General features: G+C 41.3%; 1 protein-coding gene and 1 long non-coding RNA gene across 2 annotated transcripts in view; one reads left to right on the top strand and one right to left on the bottom strand.

Moving 5' to 3' along the window:
• The first annotated feature begins 8028 nt into the window (after window positions 1–8028).
• LOC128838106 (uncharacterized) lies at window positions 8029–12697 on the top strand. Its single transcript, XR_008445100.1, has 2 exons — window positions 8029–8416; window positions 12358–12697. It is a non-coding gene; the product is annotated as an uncharacterized LOC128838106 (long non-coding RNA).
• A 1726-nt stretch (window positions 12698–14423) lies between these two features.
• USP53 (ubiquitin specific peptidase 53) overlaps window positions 14424–25617 on the bottom strand; it is a 57120-nt gene continuing 45926 nt past the window's right edge. The window contains exons 15-16 of the mRNA XM_054029502.1: window positions 19389–19488; window positions 14424–18364 (exon numbers count right to left, since the gene is read on the bottom strand). Coding sequence (XP_053885477.1) covers window positions 17368–18364; window positions 19389–19488 — 1097 coding nt within the window. The 3' untranslated portion in view covers window positions 14424–17367. The remainder of the gene's footprint in view (window positions 18365–19388; window positions 19489–25617) is intronic.

Raw genomic sequence — 25617 nt, 5'->3', positions numbered from 1 at the left:
TGGACTCCCTTTGTTTACCTTATATTGTCTTCTGGAGGAAAGGGGTGGGGTGGGGCTGGGGAGTAAGACACAATGGTCCCCACTGCAAAACCTAGAGGTTAGCTCTATGTCCTGCTGCAGAAGAACTCAGTGAAAGGGAGGCTGTCCCCATTCAGGCAATGCTTGAATCGAGTGTCTGGGGAGAGCAGCCATACCGGACTGGCTCCCTAAAGAATCAGGATAGGGGAAACATGTCCACTGGTTGATCCCTAGAGAAGTTTATAGGAGAAGGTTGTGTCCTGGCACAAGTCATCTTTTTCTTCCCCTGGGCTGTCTAGAAATCAGATATCCAAGCAGCCTTGGGAAACTGACGCACCAGAAATCATCTTCCTTACCCTCCAAGAGCCCTAAGGAATTAGATCGGACTGAAGATAACCTTTGCCTTCCTCAGCCTGAGGCCCGTGGAGGGGAGAGCTGGGATATGTCCTCTCCTCCAGCAGGACTTGGAGGAAAGGGACTGAGGTTTCTGCCATCCAAGCGGTAAAGCTAGCTGTACTGCTTAACTCTTCTAGCTCAGGTCTGTCAGCACTTCTGGCAGCAGCAGATGTGGGATGGCTGGTTAAATGCTCAAAGAACATGAATATTGATAAATAGGGCAACTATCTGCGATGTTTATAGATTCTTAGATTTTAAGGCCAGAAGAGTATACTATGATCATCCAATCTGGCCTTCTGTATAACACAGCCATAGCATTTAACCTAGTAATTCCTGCAGTGGAGAAATTATTCTTCTCCGCTATTTAAGTAAACACTAACTTGTGGTTGAGATAGAGCACTACTTTCAGAAAGACATCCAAAATCCACAAAAAGATTCCAAGTCGTTATGAATTTACCATAGCCTTTGACAAGCAGTTCCAATAGTTGTCCTCTCATTGTTAAAAAGTTGCATCTAACTTCCAATTTGAATTTTTCTAATTTCAGCTTCCATCTATTGGATCTTGTTATGCCTCTGTTTGGTATATTAAAAGCCCCCTAGTGGCAGATATCTATCTTCTCCCTGTGTAGGTGTTTATATATCATGATCAAGACTTCTCTTAACTTTTTCTCTTTAATAACACATTTATTGAAGGCACTCTTCAAATCATTCTTGTAGCCCTTCTCTGAATCCTCTCAAATTTTTCTACATCTTTCTTAAAGTGTTGACACCTGAACTGGACTTGGTATTCCAGTATTTCAGCCTAACCAATGCAATATACAAATGCACATTCAAATGTAAGTAAAAGAATTCCCTAATTCTGTTTGATATTCCCCTGTTTACACATTTAAAGATCGCATTAGTCTTTCTCGACACAACATTACCCCAAGAGTTAATGTTCAAAATTACATACAAAATTACTAAAGATAGTTAAGTCCCAGGCAGACTGCAAAGAGCTACAAAAGGATCTCTCAAAACTGGGTGACGGGGCAACACAATGGCAGATGAAATTTAATGTTGATAAATGCACATTGGAAAGCATAATCCCAACTATACATATAAAATGATGGTGTCTAAATTAGCTGTTACCACTCAAAGAAGAGATCTTGGCGTCATTATGGATAGTTCTCTGAAAACATCCACTCAAAGTGCAGCGGCAGTCAAAAAAGTGAACAGAATGCTGGGAATAATTAAGAAAGGGATAGATAATAGGACAGAAAATATCATGTTGCCTCTATATAAATCCATGGTATGCTTACATCTTGAATACCGTGTGCAGATGTGGTTGCCTCATCTCAAAAAAGATATATTGGAATTGGCAACAAAAATGATTAGGGGTATGGAACGGCTTCCGTATGAGGAGAGATTAATAAGTCTGGGACTCTTCAGCTTGGAAAAGAGATGGCTAAGGGGAGATATGATTGAGGTCTATAAAATCATGACTGGTGTAGAGAAAGTAGATAAGGAAGTGTTGTTTACTACTTCTCATAACACAAGAACTGGGCGTCACTAAATGAAATTAATAGGCAGCAGGTTTAAAACAAATAAAAGGAAGTATTTCTTCACACAACACACTGTCAACCTGTGGAACTCCTTGCCAGAGGATGCTGTGAAGGCCAAGACCATAACAGGGTTAAAAAAAGAACAAGATAAATTCATGGAGGATAGGTCCATCAATGGCTATTAGCCAGGATGGGCAGGAATGGTGTCCCTAGCCTCTGTTTGCCAGAAGCTGGGATTGAGCGACAGGGGATGGATCACTTGATGATTACTTGTTCCAGTCATTCCCTCTGAAGCACCTGGCATTAGCCACTGTCGGAAGATAGGATACTGGGCTAGATGGACCTTTGGTCTGACCCAGTAGGGCCAGTCTTATGTTCAGTTGATCATCTACAAGGATCCCTAAGACTTTTTCAGTGTCACTGCTTTGCAAGATTAAGTCACCCATCTCATAACTCACCACTCTTTGTTCCTATTCGTAGGATCTTGCATTTGTATTAAAACACACTTATCTGGTTTGTTCCCAGTTTATCAAAAGATCAAGATTTCTCTGTGTCAGTGACCTGTCTTCAACATTATCTCCCGCCTCACCAATCTTTGTGTTGTGCAAACTTTAGCAGTAATGATTTTATGATTTTTTTCCTAGATCACTGATAAAAATATGGAATTTGATTCATTCATCTCTTTAAAAAGAGCTAAAAGGTGAATTCAGACTAAACTGGCCCTGGATCCACAAACCTTTACCACTTACCATGGTAGCCACCCAGGTGTGCTACTCATGCTTGAGTTGCTTGCCTCATAGCCATTCCAACCCTGGCCCACTTCCCTTGGTTCATATCATTTCCTTAGGGTTCTGGTGATCACCTTGGACTCTAGATGCATCTACTCCCTGGATATTGTATTGGCAGCAGATGGCTAGCCAGCACTCTGCCGTGTATTATACCGCTTTCAGCTTCTAATCTCTAGGCGCCTCCAAATCCCAAGGCTCCTCCATGAATCTTTTCCAGAAAGGATACATTTAAATAACCTATGGTGATATTAATGGCTTTGGAGCAGCTATTACACAGTAATTATTCTGGCTATTTCTTTCTTAATCTTCCTGTACTTTCTTCCTTCTGGGCATTTAAAATTTTTTCATTAGGTGAATTTTTTTGGCAGTTTCTGTAACTTCACCTACCAGAGCTATTATTTTCCACAGAGTCTAAGAGCTCCATCTACTGGTTAGATGTGATCATGAAACACTTTTAAAAACAGTTTGATTCAGCAACTAATATTCCAGTTGAATGTGCCATAAAGAATAGGGGACACAATCCTACATTAAGGATTAGCTAAATTTCTTTTAATATACTTATGTCTATCAATTTATTTCATTATATATATTTATCAGGGCAGCCTGCCCCTTTAAGGACCTGTGGAAACCAGTGAGCAGCAAGCCCAGGCCTAAGGAGAACCCCAGCAGGCAGGTGTCGGAAATCAGCTGATCCAGTTACGCAGTAGCTAGTGATTGGCTCTGATTCCCAGCTGGAAGATATAAATAAGGCCCCAGCTCCTCAAGAGAGAGTGGGAAAGAAAACTTTTCTGAGAAGTAACAGAAGATTAGTCTGCCATGAGGCTAAAGAAGAACTGTAAAACTTAATGACAGGTTTCAGAGCCGTGTTAGTCTGTATCCGCAAAAAGAACAGGAGTACTTGTAGCACCTTAGAGACTAACAAATTTATTAGAGCATAAGCTTTCATGGACTACAGCCCACTTCTTCGGATGCATATATTTATTCCACTCTATATGCATCCGAAGAAGTGGGCTGTAGTCCACGAAAGCTTATGCTCTAATAAATTTGTTAGTCTCTAAGGTGCCACAAGTACTCCTGTTCTTTTTGTAAAACTTAAGCAACTAGGAAGTGAAGGATCCTGCAGTATCAGTCCAGGTCAGGGCTACCACTTTTGTTACTTTTTCATATTTCTTACATTTGTGTGGCAGAGGAATAAAAGAGCCTCTGTTGGGCTTGGCTGACTGTTTTGTCATCAGACAATAACATATTTTTGGAGCTAGCATACATTATGAAGATGGCAATGTTAACTTAAATGGGACTAATCACATGAATAAAGATGTGTAAAACTGGATACTGAATGTATGTAGAAGTAAACAACATTCATTCCTGGTTTAAATCCAACTACAAGACCAAAACTGAATGTGATGGAACTCCGTACTTTCACACTGGTGAAAGATAATGGCCTTTAAAGAAAAAAAGGGGGAGAACTAAAGCCCTGACCCTGCAATGAGCTTCAGGTGAGTAGATTGACCCCTGTGCCTATTAACTTCAATAGGGTTCCATGCAGGTATGAGGGCCTACCTACCAATTTCAGGATTGGAATCCTAATCACAAAAAACATGTTGCAGAGTTGAATCTGTGATGCATGGCATGCTGTCAATATCACTACTATACTGTAAAGGACAGAAATAATGAGCAGGCTTCCAAATTTTCAAGGATTCAAACTAAATGTTTTTGAGCCCATGAACACTCTCTTCATTGACTAAGAGAGAACCACTGAGTCTCGTGATATGCCTTTTCCTTTCCCCTTGAATTGAGCATGCTACCTCTGCAACCCTAGACCTTTCTGGCTAAGGAAGTGGGAGAAAAGCAATAAACTCCAACCCATGTAGTCTACTGATCTAGAAACCCAAGGTAGGTGAGGTAATATCATTTATTAGACCAACTGCTGTTTGTGAAAGAGACTACCTACTAGGCTACACAGAGCTCTCCTACTGATCTAGATATTTGTACCACACCCAGCACTGTAACATAAGTATCTGCTACATGGCAGTGCAGAACATTACCACTAGGCTACAGGACCTGTTTTAACTTGTTTGTTTGAAATGTGTTTCTGCAAGTGTTGTCACGTGAAGGTGTGATTGCTAGGGACACTACTTTATTGCTGCTGAATACCAGAGAAAGGAAACTGTGTATCATTGGATTTATACATGAAATCCTCAGGTAAGTGATACAGAATATGAGGTGGTATTATAAATACTCACTGGAGACTATGTAACAAATCTAGTAGAGCAGTCAGATAAACATGCTTATCAGCTGGATATCTGTGGTATCAAATAAAAACCCCACATCCTTCAGCTTCAAAAACCCAAATCTCTAGCAGTTGAGCTAAATGAGACTCCCCATTAGCACAGAAAGGCATTTCTGCCCTCTGTGAGCCCAGGACAACCTGATCACACACTTAAGCCAGTACATGACAATGGCAGTTCTCCCCGTTTCCATAATTTCAATAGAATAAGTATCACCTGTTGTGCTACAAAACTTTATTTCCTTCTGGCATGCTATGCAGAATAAAGCAGAGAGTCATCATTTCAGAACCCATTCAGAAAATGATTTACCTCAGGAAAGGTGTTATCTACAACTAGATTATTTATGTAGATCTACAGATTAATTTTTGAGTTACACTTATGTTGATGCTGCAGTTTGTTTGTCTAAAACAGTGGTCTCCAAACTTTTTTGATCACGCATCCCTATCAGTAAAAAATGTTTGAGCACGCACCCCCCCCCTCAAAAAAAAAAAAGAAAGAAAAAGCCGCTCAGACTCCTGCCTGACGAAGAAAAAAAAAAGCACTCCTCCTGCCGCGCACCCCCAAGGATCCTCTTGCGCACCCCACTTTGGAGATCACTGGTCTAGAACACATTCCATTTAATTAAGACATAATAAAATTCCAGTTAAGTAAGGCCATGTCTACACTTACAAGCTTACAGTGGGACATCTGTAGGAGAGCTCATGTAGCCGTGTTATGCTGACAGGAGAGAGCTCTCATGTTGACATAATAAAACCAGCTCAATGAGTGACATAGCGCTGTGCATGTGAGCATTTATGCCAGCAAAACTTGTCACTCAGGGGTGTTTTAAGGATTAATTAAGCGGCTTTAGGTAGTAAGATAGCTGGAAACAGTACAAGCCACCACCTAATGTGACAAGTCACAGCGCAAGGCCTGATGAAAAGCCAGCCCTGTGGGCTCCAAAGTTCCCTGCTTTTTCAAGCAGGGGCTAGGGTTTTGTTTTGGCAAGCTGTCTGTGTGTTAAAGGAGAAAGCCAGTGGACAGTGAGAAGAAGCAGTTGTGAGCACAGCCCTTAGAAAGAACAGAGACAGAGCTCCATGGGGGACAGAAATGACTGGAGGGGCAGACTTGGAAATAGAGTGAGGAAACTGCTTGTGTTTTTATATTTGTTTGTTTGTTTGTTTGTTTGTTTTCCTAATGTGTTCAGGGAAACAGGCTTTTGTGTATATTTTTTGTAAATAAATGGGATTGTATCAAAAAAATACCTGACTGATGTAACCAATTTCTCCTCCCAATGGAAACAACCTTTAAGGGCAGGCTCCAATATTGACTAACTACTTGCCCCAAAGAAGCAACACCAGCTATAAGCCTCTGCCAAAACTGATTTAACCTGCGTTTCAGGTCCATTGTTCAGAGTTCTCTCTACTGAGGGTTCCACTATTACTATTCAGAAATTTATTGGCACATTTTTCTAAAAGTCTTTCAGCACAATTTGGGGGAAAGTCACTTTGAGCCTTTTGTCACTGGTAGATCTGAGTTACCTTTAACTCTTTAGAGTTAGGACAATCCTAATTCCTAATCTAGTGGCAGGTTGCTAAACAGTATCATGCCATCTCTTGCTCCTTTCTTTGAAGATCAGGCACAGTTTTTCTTTGTCAGTTTTTGGTTAGAAGTCTTCTGATTCCTGACATTTTGAACAAATATATTCTCTTTTTCATACTAGTAGAAAGTATTTCTTTAACTCAGAATTCCTCTCTTGCATTGGCTGCACAGTCTCTCCTCTCTGGGTTTATTGCGCTTCGTATCTGCCTCTTTCCAATCTCTAATCTGTGGTCACTGAGTCTATATTTGGTGAGAGTGTATCTCAGGTTTGCATATTTCACTGTGGTGGGGTAGTCTGCTAGATGACAACCAGGGTTTATGTCTAGTTTTAAACTGAACCCGACTTCATTCACATACAGTAGAACAGGTTGGATTATAGCCATCAAATAGTTTTAGCGGTAGTTTTATTGGAAAGGTGTAGACATCTAATAATTTCTTTATGGTGTTGAAGACCCACAGAGTTTCAGCTACATGAGGACATTTGTAAACCATCTCAGATTCTATGAACCTCTGTAGATACAAACATGTGCTTGATAGTTGAAATATTATGAAAGTTTGTTTCTCCAGAGTCCCATTTATCCCAGAAAAAAACTGTTAGCCACAACTGTTTATAAATATGACTCTTCCAAGAAATGTGCTGATACAGTTTCCTGGGCTAGACTAGAACAAAACTAAACCATATTTAAAAATACTTTGGGCTAACCGTTTCCATTTTAGTATAAATGGAAACTACGCATGGGCTGGGGATCATTTGTTCTTAAAGCCACTTTCCATCCTGGCATCGCTGCTGCCATCTCTGGAAGGTTGGGATGGATGGAACGGAAGAAGGAATGTTTCACTGATGTTACATCTTTTAGGCAACAATTTCTTTTAAAAAATGATGAAAACATAATTTATTTATCAGATAACAGCTGTGGTCTATCTAGTCACCTCTGCTGTGGGGCAGTGGCCAGTACACATGGTCCCACAGGAACTTGCAAAATCACCGTAACGGGCAACCGTGGAATAACATGCTCATATAAGAGAATTTGCTAAGCCCCCCAGTTAGTGGATGCCTTATGCCCTGAGGCATGTGGGTTTGTGTTTTGGTGTATGTTTTCTGAAGCTTGTGTGGGAGCTGGACTTACCCTGGCTATAGCAACATACCCCTATACTCTGTATGTTACCCCCAATGACCAATAACTGACGCTTCAAATTCTCTGTATCGTTTATTTTTTAAATATTCTCTAATAAAATTTAATTCTTTCTGTGCGTACTGTACTTCTCTGGTACTGCTGACGGGCTCGGAGGGCGGGGCGGGACGCAGCTCTGAAGCACAGTTCTGCCTGGGGCAGAGCGAGGCCTGCAGCGACCCATCCCCGCACGGGGCGCGAGCGCAGCCAGCTGGGCAGATACGTTCCGTGAGTCACACACTGAGCGCCGCGGGGGCAGCCCTCCGCCCCTGACCAGCTGTAGAGCGGTCACGTGACCAGCCCAGCAGTCGGCCGCCCGCTGTTTTCATTGGTGCAAAGAGCCTCCCCTCCTCCGGAGCAAACAGGTGCGCATGAGCTATTGGGCCACGCCCCCCGTCACTTCCGCCTTGCTCTGGTAGGCGAAGCAGGAGCTACCGCGGAGGGGGAGCGATGGAGGCGGCGGGGCTGGAGCAGCGGCAGCGAGGCCCGGAGCCGGCGCCGGCCACAGCGAATGGCGACTGCAGCCGCCCCCTGTCGCTCTCCGGACAGTCCTACTGGCTCGACGTGTGGCTCTTCGTCCTCTTCGACCTGGCGCTGCTCGTCTTCGTCTATCTGTTGCCCTGAGCCCGCGGGTGAGTGAGACCCGCACCCGCTCCTCTCCTCCCCCTCGTCCCTGCTTCCCCCCACAGGCCCCGGCTCCCCAGTCTGTGTCCTGCGGTAAAACTCCCGGGCTCTCCGCTGCATCTCCCACCTCGTCTGCAGCCCTGCGCGTCTGGGCAGCCCCGTGATGATTATTGTTTAAGGGCTTCACTGACGTGTGGGAAGTAGGGCCCAGTGCTGTTGGCCGTAGCCTGTATTTGGGGTTGAAGTGCTTAGTGCCTTTTGGCTGTCTCAGGCTGACTTTCCATGGAAAGTGACCGCCAGAGTGGTTCAGGTGTGGCCGGGAAAGAGGATAGGGGACAGTATGTTGCTTTGCCCAGGTTTAAAAAAATTCTGGCTGTTATTTCTTGGAGAAGCCCAGGTGTGGCTATGCTTTGGAGCAAGAACTCAAACGTTAGCACGGGGCAGTCTGGTGCCAGGGATCTGCCTTCTGCTGTTTCTGTGAAAATTCATCCGCGTTATAAACTTTTGAAACACTGCAGTTTGCACATGCTCAGTAGAGGCTTGTTAGTAGCTTGCAGCTAAGAACTGGGAAGGTTCTGAGCATGGGTCACCCTGGTGCTGAACAGGAGTTTCCTTGCAATGGTAGTTCTGTGCTGCCCCACGCTATTGTGGGCCCGGGTCCAGGCACCAGAACCGGGAGACTGCCTCTTTGTGCTCTCAGTGCCCTCCTGCTGTGCCCAGGCAGCTGGGTGCTGGAGGTTACCTGATTTGGGAACAAAAGCCAAATTTGCAGGGGTGGGAGCCAGTGGGGAACACAGGCCAGTATTTGGAGAGGCTGGACAGGGTAACCAGTGGAGATTGGGGCTAAGTGAAGAGAAGAGGAACAGGTGGGACTAGAGTTGAGAGGTTGGAGGGGAACAGGGCAGGAAGGGCTCAAGATTAGGTATGAGGGGGAAGGTCTGTGCTTTACTAGAGCATACTCCTCTCCGAAGCCTGCAATGGAGTCCAAAGCTCTCCATTCCTCTGCTGTCAGTGTCTATACAAGTGGCAAAGTCTGTTGCTTGTGAAAGTAGAGGATGACAGCCTATCAGTTACTCTGTTAGCTCAAGTGGCAGAGGCCTGTGCAGTGAATCAAAATGTCCCTACCCTGTTGATGACCCATGTGCGTGTCAGTGTGAAGCCACATGATGGAAACTGCCTTTTTTTTTTGCCTTTTTAAGTAAAACCTATATATTAAGAGTATTACTGAGGATGCAAACTCAAGCACTCAAAAATTAGGAAGTGCCAGAATGCCTGTCCAATTGTAATGAGTGCCAAAGAAAAGCCCATGAGGAGGGTTTGATTAAGGTGCAGGAAATAAGGCATGGGACTGCACACTGAACAACAGGAATGTAATATTAAATAGTCGCTCATTAAGCGAGCACTGAATGAGCCAGGAATTCAGTGGGAAGAAATATGATTCATAGGCCCAAGGGTTCTGAATTAAGGTTGTCTTAATTCTGGCATTTCCTAACTAGACTACTTGGCTTTTCAACCTTTATGTTCTTCTAACATACATTTTGGTTTTGTGAACATACACTTAGACCCACCATCATCCATCCCTTCTTTCCAAATAAAACCCCTTGCAGTTCCTATCTGAGCAATTGCTCATGCGATTCCCAGACTTGCACTACTATATATATCTGCAACAGGATGCTTAGCTAAACTTCAAAGAATCTACTTATATCTGTGGCTTTGTCAATACACGGAGTGCAGAAGTTAACTTCCTATTAGGTATCAGTAGTGGTACTATAATGAATCACACTAACAGCAAAGCTGTCCATTGGTAATATACTTTTCCTGAGTGGTTGTCTTGCTCGAATATCATTTCTATTTTAGATTTAGGAAGCATGTAGAAATTCACAAGCCAAAGATATCCAAAATGAGTACAGACCCTCTGATCATGGCTGACATCTTGCATTAGAAGGTACAAGGTCAGAGTAGAAATGTTAGTTCTGTCTCTTCAGTTCTGTGGGTGGGAAGTGACTAATAAGCTTTCTTAACAGTGTTGCTGACTAAAGGAAAGTCCTGTCACATCTTGCTTCTCTGTTAATGAGAATTCAATATTTTATACATCTTGCAGGGCTCTTTCAAATGGCATCCAAATGTGCAAGCATAGAAAAATGCTACACCCTTTGCAAAAGGAATGCTGGCACACACAGGGCCAAACTCTGTGCCTGTGATCTCATGGGCATATTACTGGCTCGGTGCTACCCTACTTTCCCCACCCTTCTAGAATGTGGCAGGACAGAATGAGGTGTGGCTGAAGTGGGCTGTGCTTTTGCAACCTGCTTGGTGTAATGCTCCTTAGGGAGCTGTTAGAAGTAGTACAAGTTAGAGCAGCCCTGAATCTACTCTAATCTGCTCCAAGGACCTAATCTGCTCCTACAGCCCTAGGGCACAAGGAAGCACAAATGGTTTAAAAGCAGGCTTCCCTGTTTCAAGGAGAACTGTTGTTTTTGAGCAGAGGGCTGGCACATGTAAGACTGGAGGTGACTAAACCCAGTAAGATGTCTTAAAAGTGGAAATCTGCAACTAGAGCTCTGATTAGTTAAAAAGTATGGTGAATAAACCAAAGTTCTGACAAACAACTTCTCTATCAAAAATAGATCTGAAAGCTTTTGAATTTAAAGAAAGTTCTGTCCAGGCAGTTTTCCCATTTACTTTTTCTCCCTCTTCTAGGTCTATTTCTGTTGTGCTTCATATGTGGTAGAAATTAAAACAGTATTAAAACTCTGAAACTTGAACTTTCAAGCAGAGATGAGAAGGAAAAAATCTATGAAAACAAACCTGTCAAGCAGCCACAGTGCTATCACTGATAAACACATGAAATTTGCTGTGTTAAGTTTCAAATAAATAGTAAAAAGCAACAGAGGGTCCTGTGGCACCTTTAAGACTAACAGAAGTATTGGGAGCATAAGCTTTTGTGGGTAAGCTCACTTCAGATGCAAGTCGTTTCTTGCATCTGAAGAAGTGAGGTTCTTATCCACAAAAGCTTATGCTCCCAATATTTCTGTTTAGTCTTAAAGGTGCCACAGGACCCTCTGTTGCTTTTTACAGATTCAGACTAACACAGCTACCCCTCTGATACAAATAAATAGTGGTACTATTGACAGATCTTGATCTGGTTGGTAACAAATATTAGTATTAGTCTTTTTTTTAAATTGATACATTAGAAACTTTGATAGTTTTATAGCTCAAACAGCACTGGACTGGTATAAAGGTAATTAAATCTGACCTTCCTATTGAAGAAAACAGCACCTAATCTGTGGGTATATCTGTGCTACAGCAGTATCCTACTATGGTTCAGGGGTGGGCAAATTTTTTGGCTGGAGGGCTGTATCGGGTTTCGTAAATTGTATGGATGGCTGGTTAGGGGAGGGGGTCATGGCCTGGCCCCTAGCTGCTTCCCCCCTGCCCTCTAGCTAATCTCCCTTGCTCTCTGCCCTTACTGTGCTGCCTGGAGCGCCAGTGGCTGGTGGCGCTACAGCTGCCACCACACAGCACTGGGTCAGGCTGGCTCTGCAGCCCCTCCACCCAGAACATTGCGCTGGTGGCAGAGCGAGTGAGCTGAGGCTGTGGGGGCAGGAGGTCAGCAGGGGAGGGGCTGGGGGCTAGCCTCCTGGGCCAGGCAGGATGGTCCTGTGGACTGTAGTTTGCCCGCCTCTGCTATAGATGCTTCCTATATTGATGGAAGGGGGTTTTCCCTCTATGTAGGGAATCTACCTCTCCAACAGGCTGTAGTTCTAGCCCCATCTACACAGGAGATTAGGACCTACTGATGGTGCTCAGGGGTGCAACATTTTTCACAGCCTTCAGCGATGATTTGAGGTTGATCTAATTTTTTTTTAAAGTGTAGACCTATGCTTATTTCCTTTCTTACTGACCTTATACCACTGACAATATAACCTGATTTTTCCATTCCTTATAGTGGCAGCTCCTATTCAAGATGAGGAACCTTATTTATAAAAACATGCTTTGGAAGAGGAAGACACTACATGCAACAGGACAACTGGACATGAGACTCTCAAACCTGTTAAGCTAGAGTGCTAGTGATACACATTGATCCATTCATGGATGTACTGATTTGAGGGGGTCTGGGGTTCATCTATAGCCTATTTACTTCAGTGACAATGTAAAGTGTGCCTTAAGTTAAATTTCAAAAGTTTGAGGATACTCTAGTTTCCATAACAGTAATATAGATTGCTCATTTGTCTTTTACATAATGTTCAGTGTTTGAATAAAGATCAATTGAAAAAAATGGAACTTCAGACTGGGTGGATTGGTTAGTTTATTGGTTATGACATCCTTTTCTGAGCTGGCAAGATCAACTTTCAAACACTTCCATGCAGCTCTGTCTGGAGACAAATAACGGCCATAATAAGTTTTTACTGGTGTCCTCTTAAATTACCCAGCTTACTATGCTGGTTGCTTACTACCACTATCCTTCCCTACTGGAATAACCTGTAGTGCTGTGGGTACAGGGTCACATTGTTAAAGGCATCCTCCTCTGTGCTAGCCACTACTGTTATATTGCCTCTAAAATATCAAGCAGGTTTTGACATGAAAATCCCCTTGTAACTAAGTAAGGCATGTAAAAAGGCAAGCCTGGCTGCTTAAAGCTTGCCTATATTTAAAGGGCTGCACTGGTGAAGATGTGACCTACACCACAGGGCAGGCTTTTCCTGTTGGCATGAGTACTCCACCTTCCTGAGGCAGTAGCTATGTTGATGGGAGAAGGTGGACATTGGCATTGGTAATTAGATCAGTATAACTACATTGTTCAAGGGTGTTAACTTATACTAACCACTCACCTACATACCCAGAGCCTCACTGGTTTGGTAGAGTGCTACCCCAAGCCATTGCTGCTGCCCTGTAGTTTGTGCTAGTACACCTGTTTGTCCCCAGGGGCAAGCATGCTCCTACCACCTTCACTGAAATTATATCCCACCCCCTAAATTAACATGGAATGCAGCACTTTCCACCAAATGCACATGACATCTCTGATGTAGCTGAAGTAAGCAGGTGAAGTGTTGCAGGATCATAGTGGTTCTTTAACAACTGAGCTTTAAAAGAGGGCATGTGGGCTGAAGGGGAGCTATAGGAGGAGTGGAGAAAACACAGGAGGCAGAAGGAACCAGATGGAAAAAATAGTGAGAAGTGCAGCTCATGTAATTGAACTGTTTTTGATTTACAACAAAAGTGCATAAGAGCTTGAGGCCATAGCCCAGGGTGCAAAAGCTAGGCTCCACTATAGAGTGCAGCTATATAATAGCTAATTGAGTCATTGGTCACTAAACCTTTTAAAAAAAAAAATCTCCCACTTACATAATCAAATACTTCAACTTTGCTTATCTATTAGGCAATTCCATTAGTGTCCCCAGCAGCTCTTATGCAGAGAGAGAAGTTGTATAGGTAGATGTTAACCACAACACATCTTCATGAATGAAAGTTTTACACAAATATGGTTCCTGCTAGTGTACTAGAGTAAGCTGTAACAGTGATCAGACAGTTTAAACAACCTTACACTTGAACCTCATAAAACATAGTATGTTAATGGTCATCTTTAAATGTGGATTTTAAAAAATTTGCCAAGAGCAAGTTCAGAATTCTGTCTTGAGTAAAAACAGGGTAGTACAGGTGGTGAGATCCTGAATGCAACTAGCAGAAGACAAACTTCATTTTTTTTGCACATACAGCAGAACTGATGGTTCAAACAAGAGATCTGGGAAACTTCAATGTTTATTCTCCACAAAGTTAAGGTTTTTTTGGGGGTGGGGTGGGAGGGAGTGTTAAACACCAGGTATTCCTGGCTAATGTGTTTTAGTGAAGGTGTGAGCATCATTGTTCAAATTAGATAGCTGAGAACTACTCAAGCACCATAAATTTATCTACTGTTCTTAGATGACTAACCTAATTTGCAAATAGTTAGTTGGTGTTCCAGCATTGTGTTTCACCACTTTTAAACCACTTGTGTAAGATACAGAGAGAATAGAGGTAGCCACAAAAGTAGTTAGTTTTTAATCTAATAGTCTGAACATGCAGAAAAATGCAACTTTGCATGAAAATAAAATTCTAAAGACTGAAAAATATATTACAATACCTGTTAAATGCATTAAAACATTACAAAATGTCTGTTATACAAATCTATAACCAGGACATTTATAAAAAATAAATAGGCACTCTAGCTAAATCAATGTCAGATCATACATTAGTTAACAAATATTAAATAAACATAGGACCTGTAAATATAAAAGGTGAAGCTGTCATTTATATAATAGTGCACATATAACTTATCTGGTAAACAGGTCATATACAAAAGGTTTTGCCTGGAAAGACAGCTCCAAGCAAAGAAAGATCAATGTTCATCTAAGTGACTTCAATGAAGATTGCTGCATTTCAGAACCCCAGAAGAACCTAAGCAGCTAGTCTTGAATAAACTCACCAATTATGCTCACTAGCTTTCTGGAAACCAAATTCACTTTTTGTATTACTAATAGGCATTCACATTGTTCCTTTGTATAGAAGTATGACTGTTTGCTCTTGTATAGTATTCAGTGTTGTTGCTGTGCTTTTTATACATTAAAATACCGCAATTTCAAATACACCTCAACCCCAATATAACGTGGTCCTCAGGAGCCAAAAAAAGTCTTACCACGTTATATAGAACTCGCTTTGATCTGCCGGAGCGCGCAACCCTGCCCCCCTCGTGCGCTGCTTTACTGCGTTATATCTGGTCACATATTGGGGTAGAGGTGTACAAGATTTCTGGAAAAGCTTGACAAGTTCTAGTACTATACGTTTTTTAAAGATGTAATTTTAATTAACTGTGTACATTAAGTAATGCCTATCTGATATGGATTCAAAATTCATTTTTAAAAGCTATTTTTAAACAAAAAGATTAACAGTGGGAATCTTCCATGCTGTCACACATCCAAGTGTTTTTAAATCAAGTTCTTTCTCCCCACCCAATTTTATCCCCTATACATAATGTAAGGATTTCAGTAGGTTCAATTTCACTTGCATTCATATCCATACATACTGAATGTATTTGCTTTAGATGTAACAATATCAATTCCAGAATTAATTCTTTCAAATGCTACTTGGTGACTGAAAAGTATAAAGGGACTAGTTTGAGATATTTAGTCTGAGGCATATCATGTTTGCATTATATTAAAAATGACAAATCTTAGGACATTGCCAAAGTAACCACAGCTTCTGTTTTATATTTTGGATAACTTAATATACACCCATGACTGTCATGACTGTCACCATTTGGTTGAAGCACTGTAATTCACATAATTTACAAAAAACATTTAAACCTGTTTGACCATACGGCAAGTATAACATACATATATAGCATTAAGCTCAGAACTAAAAGGCATTTTACACTTAACTGTAATCAGTACCACCCAATTTTAAAAATCTAAGCACTTTCCTTTACATTTAAGGAAAGCCATGAGCTTCAACTACTCATTCTACACAGTCCTGCTTTGGTAGCGTTCATTACAAGTTACATTAGTTATTTCAATGGCCAACAAATGGTACAAAGCATTAACGGATTACAGTGAAGCTGAATTCTGAACCTCCCTAAAGAGTGCAGATTCAATTAAAAGCCTATCCAAAGGGGATGTAAATTTACCCATTCATTGAAAATACAGTCTAGAAATGTTTTGGAGTGGGAGACTGCTAGCTGGGGACAAAGTTCTGTAACAGTAAGTCAAACTGACTGATCCCATAAATTTGCTCAGGTTTATGTGAACCACAGTGGTGTATTTTCAAGAGGGAAGGTGAAAAGACAGACAAGTACATAGTAGGGTTGAATTTGATTTTGCAGCTGTATGCAATCTGACCTGAAGAATAAGGTCTTGAATGTAAATGTACTGCTTCTTAAATTAATCTGTTGTAGCTATGTGACAACTTCATATCCTAAAATATATTTGTTTCTACAGCACATTGCAGACTACTATATTAATTTGTAGCTTACATAGCTAAATTAAATTTCAGTAATAAGTTAAATTATCACGGCTTTGCTTGTGGAACACTGACTAGAATTTAAGTTAAGGAGCAAACAACAGTTGGATAAAAAAAGTGTACAAATTAGGGAACTGGAGTTTTAGGATAGTTTTAAAAAAATCTCAATTCCCTTGTAAAGTTCTGTTTGTAGTTCACGTAGGCTACACTAATTTGTAAAATCACTCATTAAGGCATCATTTTGAGTACTAAAAATCCAATTCTCTGGGTAAACTTGCATTAAAAAAAGACACTTAAAGGAAATTAAGTTAGACTTTCACAGAAGTCAGATGAAGAAATAGGTAACACATTGTTACTCATTAGGAACAATGGTTTCATAAAGCAGATATTGTTCTATGTACCATGCCATGTATGGTACTGTGTTTATCAGCATATCGCTAGCTAGTTTAAAGGATTACAGGTTAATTTACACCTTTTTTCAGTCTATGAGCACTAAGCCACAAGTGTATTAAGTTCTCCAGTAAAATGAACAACTTTTTATTTAGTTAATCTCATATGCTGACTGATCTACCTAGGTATTAATTAAAAGCACACACTTAAGGGGGCTATTTGTAACAGACTTACAAACTTATTCAGCATCATCACATGGAGGTAAACATTGTTAAGGCAAGAAAAATGACAAATCCATGGCCAAAACTTTAGCACCTTTTCCCCTGCTCACCCAGATTTGAAGAATCATTTAAACAGTCATATCTCTTAAAAGCATAGCCGACAGGATACCTAAGTATGCAGTGTTGTAGCTATGTCCGAGACACAAAGTGGGTGAGGTAATATATTTTATTGGACCAACTTCTGTTGGTCAACAAGCTTTTGAGCTCTGGATACCTGTCACCACACATTGAGGAGTCCATGCTTCCTGCCCCATAAGCAGACCATGTGAAATGCATAGGAAAATGGATTTGACAATCTACCTGTTGCAATGTATTCCTTCTATGCTAGGTTTGTATCTCTGTTCAGATGTGGGATGACTAGAATCAAGAATACCAGGGTATACGATGCCCAGGTCTATTCCAGTTGGTGGTAGATGCTTATCTTTGTGGAAGCTACTGTCTGCAAAATACAGCTTGGGTCTCTGATGGTATTTCATCCTGTATGTATCTGTCATGCAGCTATCTACTGAAAAATAGGTTGTTAGAGATACACTATCATTTGCATCAGGAGAGCTAACACTTGGTCCTGTGTGCTGAGATCCTTTATTACATATACTGCCAGATACAGTCTGACAGTCATTAACTGATGACCTAGGTGTGGTATCCAGTTTGTGAATGGTGTGATCATTCCCTTGAAATGTTTCTTTAAATCTTTCTTCATTTGTAAATGCACCTTCTGATGCAGATTTTGAAGCGATAGCTGTTTGCCTTTCAAAACCTGAAAGATTACTCTGCAACACTTCTGGCAATGTTACATCAGCTGTAGATTCATTTTTTGATCCTAGCGAAACATTCAGAGTATATTTCTTTGGAGGTAAAGGAGGTGGAAGATTTTGGTAAATTACTTCTGGAATCTGAAGATTATTAGTCCTACCAAATGACTGAACAGCACATTCACCAGATGAGGACAACTCCGTATGGGACTGTTCTAACAGATTCTGCTGAACTAAAGATGCAAGCCCTGACTTTGATCCAAGAGTTCTTGTATGAGGAGACTGCAGCGGAGAGGATGAGAGAAATTCATTGTTGTTCACTCTCTTTCCACACACAACTGAGAGTTCAGTGTTATAAGGGTGGGCTGAGCTTTCAGCACTGTACACTGGCATACTGATCTTCTCAAATTTATCTGGATTAAGCCACTCTGAAGAGTTCTGTTCATTTAACTTGCTGATCTTTGTTTCTCTCTTAACATGGTCCTTAAAATTTGGCTGTAGAGTCGATGAAGGGAATATTTTCTTGTGTGGCATCTCTGCTCTAAAATATAAACATGCACAGGTATTTGGGAACCAGTCACAAGAGATTTCTTCACAAACATTTACACATGCAGTTTTTTTAAAGCATATACCACACCTATAAGTCCTAAGTAATACGAATATGCAATTTTTTATAATGGTGTTCTTGGAGATACTATTTAAATATCCTTTACCCTTGATTTAACTGGAGGATTAAGAAACTTATTTAACAAATATTCATTTAGCTCAAAGATGTATCGAATCACAGCAGATTTTCTTTCATAAGAAATTTGAAGGATTAACAAAGCTCTACAAAAGCTTCATAGATTCACCTCCAATAAGGAAAGAGGAATCTTGCTAAAGCATAGAATGGAGTCAGGTCTGGGTTCTTTACCTAATCCTACACCACACTGACTTTTGGGCAAGTCAGGTATGTCAAAAATTTGAAAAAAAAATGTCCACTACTTTTGGTTACCCAATTTTACACTCCAGGTCTTGATTTTCAGAAATGCTAGGCACCTGCAGCTCCCACTGACTTCAGTTGGAGCTGTGGATACACATCACTTCAGAAAGGCAGATCTAGGTGTTAGGGAACTGACTATCCCATTTTTACAGTTGTCAGAAGAGTTTGACCAATCATTTGTTGTATGAATGTACAAATTACATCACTTACGAATTACATCACTTTAAACTCCTGACCTAGTTAAACTGGTTAAATATCAGATAAAGGCCAGATTATTAAATGCTAGTTAGGTGCCTGAGTCTTTAGGTGCCTAAATCCCTTTAAAAATCTAGCCTAAAATTTGGTTCTCTGTTGGCTGATCCTTATAAACATCAATCAGGTTTCCTTGTCTTTTCAAAGAGCAAATATGTCAGCCAAGTCATTTTGACACATGAGGTACAATATTAAAAGAATGTCTGAAGACTAGGTTTGAAATGCATTTGGATATATTATATATTCTCTTCCGGTCAACAAATGGAGCTCCACATGGACATTGCATTTCAGATAGGAAAGTTTCACAGTAAAGAAACAAAAAATTAATTACCTCTTCAGTGGAGGACTGTGCATCTGCAATTGAGCTTCTGAAGGAAAGTTAGTGTGTGGTCTGTAATTAGCTTCCATATTCATTTGGTCTTTCCTCAAGTCTGGAAAAAAAATAGCCCAGTTTTACTTTACAACAAATAAAATGCTTCCTCTTTCTTAGGAGTTCATTACAAGTTACTTACACTAACAAAACAAAACAAACCTCCACTAAACAGGACACTGTTCATTATTTTCAAAATTACAATGAAAAGAATATTGTCAACAAAACCACTTCCAGTAAAAACCTTCTACACTTTTTTTCATAAGTTTAATTTGTTACACTTCAAAAAAGGGCTTTTTAATAAGAAATACCTACTAAAATACCTACATACTGAATAGCTTAATTACTAAAAATATACCTCTGATCTCTGTTAATATCACATACTTAAACACTAGCAAGTGATGGACACAGTGCATTTCTAAGATTTCTAGATGATGTCCATGGAGGCACAAGGTTAAAGGTTAACTTCAACTCCCCAAAAAGTATAAAGAACAGGTACTTAATCCTACAGTATCTGTGTTCAAGTTATATTGACTATATATATATGCTATTGGTTTCCATGTCCCCCATGTGCATAAGGTCAGATTCTTTTTACCAGCAATGTCCATTGGGACCATGCTTATGTCCTAGATGTTCTCATGTCCCCATCATCCAAGGACATAAAGGGGCAGGGCAAGCACAATTATCCTTAGTTCTTTCACCAATATAGAATCACAGAAAGGTGGACACCATAGTAGCAGAGAAAGAAGGAGAGTTGAATCCACATGGACAACACATTTTGAAGAATCACAATTACTTTAGGTAAGTAACCATTCTTTTGAGCAATTGTTTACATGGATTCTACTCTTGGTTTCTAACAAGCAGTTGCCTGTTTGCTTGGAGGTAGATACTAGAGTTCCTTCTTTAACAATGACTGCAGGATAGCCCTACCAAAATGGACATCCTAACTGGGAGCCTCTACACCAAAGCGCAGGGTCTTTTAAAGGGTGGGCCAAACTCCACATACCTGCATCCCAGATTGCAGGGAGAGGGACATTCTTCAAAAAGGCAACAGAGGATGCATGATTTCCAGTAGAATGATCTCTAATGTAGCAAGGTGAATCTAACCTGGTTAACTCATAACATGTCCTTATATAGCTGGAGACCCACTTACATAACCTGTGTGAGGGTATAAGTTCCCCCTTAACTATCAGCAAAGGCCATGACTAGATTGAGCATGTTCTTGAATGATTTTGCCTTGTTGATGTAGGAAGACAGTTCTCCTTACTACACTAATTGTGTGTGAAGTTTAGCTTCTCCCAAGGTTGAATGAGGTTTGACACAGAAAACTAGGAAGCAAATAGATTGGGTGATATAGAACTCAAACCACCTTGAGCAGGAACTTCAGTGATGCCTAAGAGAGACCTTGTATTTATGAAACCCTGTATAAGGGGGACCTGACATGAAAGCACAAGTTTCCTCTACCCTTCTAGTTAATGTACCAGCCACTAAAAAAGCAAATGAAAAGTAGCAACCTATTCCTTGTACCAAAGGTTAGGATGGTATGGGATGGGGGTGGGAGGGAGGGAAGGGAGGACAGCTGTGTTGAAAGTTTCATCAGTTGTGAATACAGGAATTGCCTATCCTATGCTAGGGCTATCAGAAATGCTCGGTCCTGTGTCTTGATTCGCCTTCCTCGGAACCCTTGGTATCACAGTGAATCAGCAGAAAGGCATACATCAGTCCTGGCATCTAGGAGATGAGAAAGGCATCTGCCAAGGAGCCTGGGCTCAAACGCCACTCCCCCCCCCCCCCCCCGCCCCTGAACAAAATATCTGACACTTGTTGGTCTGGTCTGTGGCTGGGAAGGTGCTGATCCACTAAGTGTATTCTGAATAAGATCCCACAATTCCAAAGCTACATAGCCTGCCAGCAGAAGGGGGATGATCTTGCTCTTCCCTACCTGTTGACATGCATAGGTAGGAAGTTGTCTGTTAGCACTTGTACTGTGGAACCCTGAAGAGGCAGGAATATTTGCATGCCAGGCAGATGGCTCTGAGCTCTAGGACATTTATATGGAGACAGGCTTCTTGAGGAGACCATGGGGCCCTGAATCCAAAGGTGATCTAGAAGAGGTCACCCAAGTCTTGGTAAGCAGAGAGTAGAGAAAAGTACTGAAGAGGGTCAGTCTTTCCACCAGTTTAACGAGATGACTTCTTCTCGGACCATGACCATCACATGCACATGGGGTCTACTGTAGATACACTGATTTGAACACTTGCATAGAGCATAGGTGAAGTCTGGCAAACCATGTTATACAGGTGCTTGAAGCCACGTGTCCCAGAAGTCAAGCATGTTTTCACTGATTTTCTTGGGTGATCCTGAAGTTGGTTGGTAAGATCCATTATTGTTTGGAATCTTTCCTGTGGAAGGTAAACTGTTGACCTAGAGTCCACTGCTCCTATGAAAGCTATGCTCTCAGCCATTGTGGATTTCTCTCTGTTGACTGAGATCCAGGAAGGCAAAAAGCTGTAGGGTTACCTGAATTCAGTTGTTCACCTGGTTGGTGTGATCTTCCTTGAATTAGTTAGTTGAAGTATGAACAGACCTGAATTCCTGCTTTTTTTAATATGAGCTGCCACAATTGCCAAGCACTTGGTGAACACCTTTGGTGGTGTGGAAAGTCTAAAAGGCAGGACCCTGTATTGGTAGTGTAGCAAGGTGGTGTGGTTCCCCATCGCCCCAGAGAGGGACGAACCCTCCTGACACCAGAGTGAGCGGAGCCAGCGAGTCCCACGCCTGCCCCCCAGAGGTCAAGGCGCAGGACAGAAAGTATAAATGCCCAACCCCAGAGCTCACTCAGGAAGCCACTGGAGAGGACAGACATCTCCGGCCTAGCTCCTGGTTGGGAGACCCCGGCAACCTACCGTATGATGGACCCAAGGACTGGCCTGACCTGCCAACGCCCAACACCGACCAGAGCCCGGAGGAGCTGCTCAGCCTGCCCCTCGCCATTTATCCAGAGGACCCCCTGGAGGACACCATCTGGATCCAGGTACCTCCAGGGTGGGAGTTCGGAAGTAGCCTGGGGGCAGCCGACCCTAGTCTGGCTGCAGCACTGCCAGAGCTTATGTCAGTGTGTTGCAGCCAGGATTCCCACTGACTCCACAGCAAGCTTTCTGCCGCTGCCAAGATTTCTGAAAATAAGAGGTGGTTGCCATCAGGATACCGAGACATTAAAAAATTCTCTGGTGGTTCTATCAGGTTTTTGACACGGACATCAAATTTGTTACCTGGGGAAAGCCCCAGACTGAAAAGCAAAAGAGTAAACAGGATTGCCTATGGTAGACTCTCTCTCTTCTTCAGCTGATCTGAGTTTCTCTTTTTTCTGATAGTAATACTGGGTAGAGCAGTGTTGTCTAAAAGATGGCTACTAGCATTTGCACTTTCTTCTTATAAATAAAAATATATGGAGATATACCTATCTCCTAGAACTGGAAGGGACCCCAAAAGGTCATTGAGTCCAGCCACCTGCCTTCACTGGCAGGACCAAGTACTGATTTTTTGCCCCAGATCCATAAGTGGCCCCCTCAAGGATTGAACTCACAACCCTGGGTTTAGCAGGCCAATGCTCAAACCACTGAGCTATCCCTCCCCCCTTCTTGGAGCAGGAACCATGGGTCCAAAGAGCAGAAGTCAAGATAAAGAAAACTTTTTTCCTAAGAACCTCATACTGAAAGCCATTCTGCCAAAAATGTATGCTCGTTCACCTGCACATCTACCAACGTGATATATGCCATCATGTGCCAGCAATGCCCCTCTGCCATGTACATTGGCCAAACCGGACACTCTCTACGCAAAAGAATTAATGGACACAAATCTGACATCAGGAATCATAATACTCAAAAACCAGTGGGAGAACACTTTAACCTGTCTGGTCATTCTATGACAGATCTGCGGGTGGCTATCTTACAACAGAAAAACTTCAAAAACAGACTCCAACGAGAGACTGCTGAGCTGGAATTGATATGCAAACTAGACACAATCAACTCAGGATTAAATAAGGACTGGGAATGGCTGAGCCATTACAAACATTGAATCTATCTCCCCTTGTAAGTATTCTCACACTTGCTTCTTATCAAAATGTCTGTACTGAGCTATCTTGATTATCACTTCAAAAGTTTTTTTTTTTTTACTCAATTGGCCTCTCAGAGTTGGTAAGACAACTCCCACCTGTTCATGCTCTCTGTATGTGTGTATATATTTCTCCTCAACATATGTTTCACTCTATATGCATCCGAAGAAGTGGGTTGTAGCCCACGAACGCTTATGCTCTAATAAATTTGTTAGTCTCTAAGGTGCCACAAGTACTCCTGTTTTTTTTTTTTTTTTTTTTTTTTTTTTTTTTTTTTTTTTGAGGATACAGACTAACACGGCTGCTACCCTGAAACTCAAAATGTATGTTGTTCAATAGAAAAAAAGTAGAAATTTTGTCTTGAATCCCTTAAGATTCTCCCCCCCCCCCCAATATAATATTTTTAGGTCAATCTATTAAGTTTAGATCCAAAATTAGGATATGGGCATGGAAGAAGTTTAACTTTTTAGCCTAACAGTTGCTACTAGGTTTACTGTGATTATAGTTAAGCTTTCAACATTCAAACTCTGAATTCATATCTTAAATATCAATCATTTGGTTCTTATTTTTATCTAGTTATGTTTTCCACACAATTGCTCCTTACTCCCCATAAAATGACTAATGTGAACTGCAGTTCCTAGCTAAACAACTCAGTCAATGATTTTACTGAATTTTGTTTCAGGAGTTGTGAAGTCCCTCGGTGAAACAGTTATGTAAATTGGACACAAGGAGGCAGCAGCGATTTGCAAGCAATCACTAGAATGTCACCAGGGCAGGCGTTCAATCACAGCGGCTCACAGACAGCAGGAGGTTTGTGCCTTTGGAATTCCAGCCAATTTAAAAATAGATGTGCTATTTTTCTCTTCTGCTGACATGGAGATCCATGCATGGTTAAAACCAGAGAGAGAGAGAGAGAGAGAGAGAGAGAGTCAGTCTACTGGGGAATTTTGGCTCCAGGTTCTTTGTAAACCTAAATATGGCAGATGTTAGCATACTGCACAGCAGAAGCCTCAACACCATCACAAAAAACTCAAACAATAAATTAAAGATAATTTTGGCATTTCTCAAATACAAGCCAGTAAGATTTTTGGGATTTACCTTCTCACTTAAACATCTGAATAGATAGCCTTGTTTTTTAAAAAAAGACTACGAACAGCCATTCTTCTATCAGCTGAGTATTCTAACTCCACCTTTTTGGCGGGGGGGGGGGCAGGGGGGGTAGAGTGAAGACTATTTCCACATGCTTTAGAAAATATTTTATATTGTATTGTCAAAATATTGCTAATAAAATATACAAAACCCAATTGTCTCAAAAGGAACGTCATTTTTAGATGCAGAACTATTAGTAAGAAGCCAAAGTATAATGACTGGCAGTATTTTCTGTGTGACAAATGAAATGTTAAAGTGTTTTTTTTTTTTTTAGGTTATATTTGAAGAATTTACAGAGGGATTAAAATTTGGGAATGAACCTTGGAAAAACTAGATTACAGTATTACTGTTATGGATGTTTTAACAGAAATGAAATGAAGGACCTTCGTAATTTACAGACATCCGCTCTTGTTATATGCCCTCCCTTCACTAGGGCATGCACATCGCACTTGCTTATGTACTTTCAAAAATTGTTTAAAAAAAGATCTGATGAGGCTTAATTTGGTTGTCAGAATTAGTTTAATCTTGCCCCTACATGATCCATGTTAGGTTTCACAATGCTTTCACTCTACTCAACCCCCAATTAAAAAGGTTGAAGTATTCTTAATTTGACAAGTAATCCATCTGCACGTATTTCATGACTTCTCAGAAACCTGCAAATTAAATGTTTCCTTACTTCCACTGCAGATACACATTGATTTAATAACTAGAGTTGCCAGCAATGATTTCTACCCTCCCCCCACCACTTTCTCCAGTGGGCACTAGATAGTGGGCAGCTTCTTCCACCCTCCCCGGCCCACTACAAAATTAAGCACAAATTAATTGTTCCTTCAAAGTTAAAAGAACCAAAAGAGATCTTGAAAAAAATGGAGGGCCTGATCTTGAAACTGGCTATTGCGAGTGCAATTTTAAAAGCTCCCTAAATAG

The sequence above is a fragment of the Malaclemys terrapin genome, chromosome 5 (assembly GCF_027887155.1).
Source record: "Malaclemys terrapin pileata isolate rMalTer1 chromosome 5, rMalTer1.hap1, whole genome shotgun sequence".
NCBI classification, from domain to species: Eukaryota; Metazoa; Chordata; order Testudines; family Emydidae; genus Malaclemys; species Malaclemys terrapin.
This window is presented reverse-complemented; position numbering and strand designations above follow the sequence as displayed.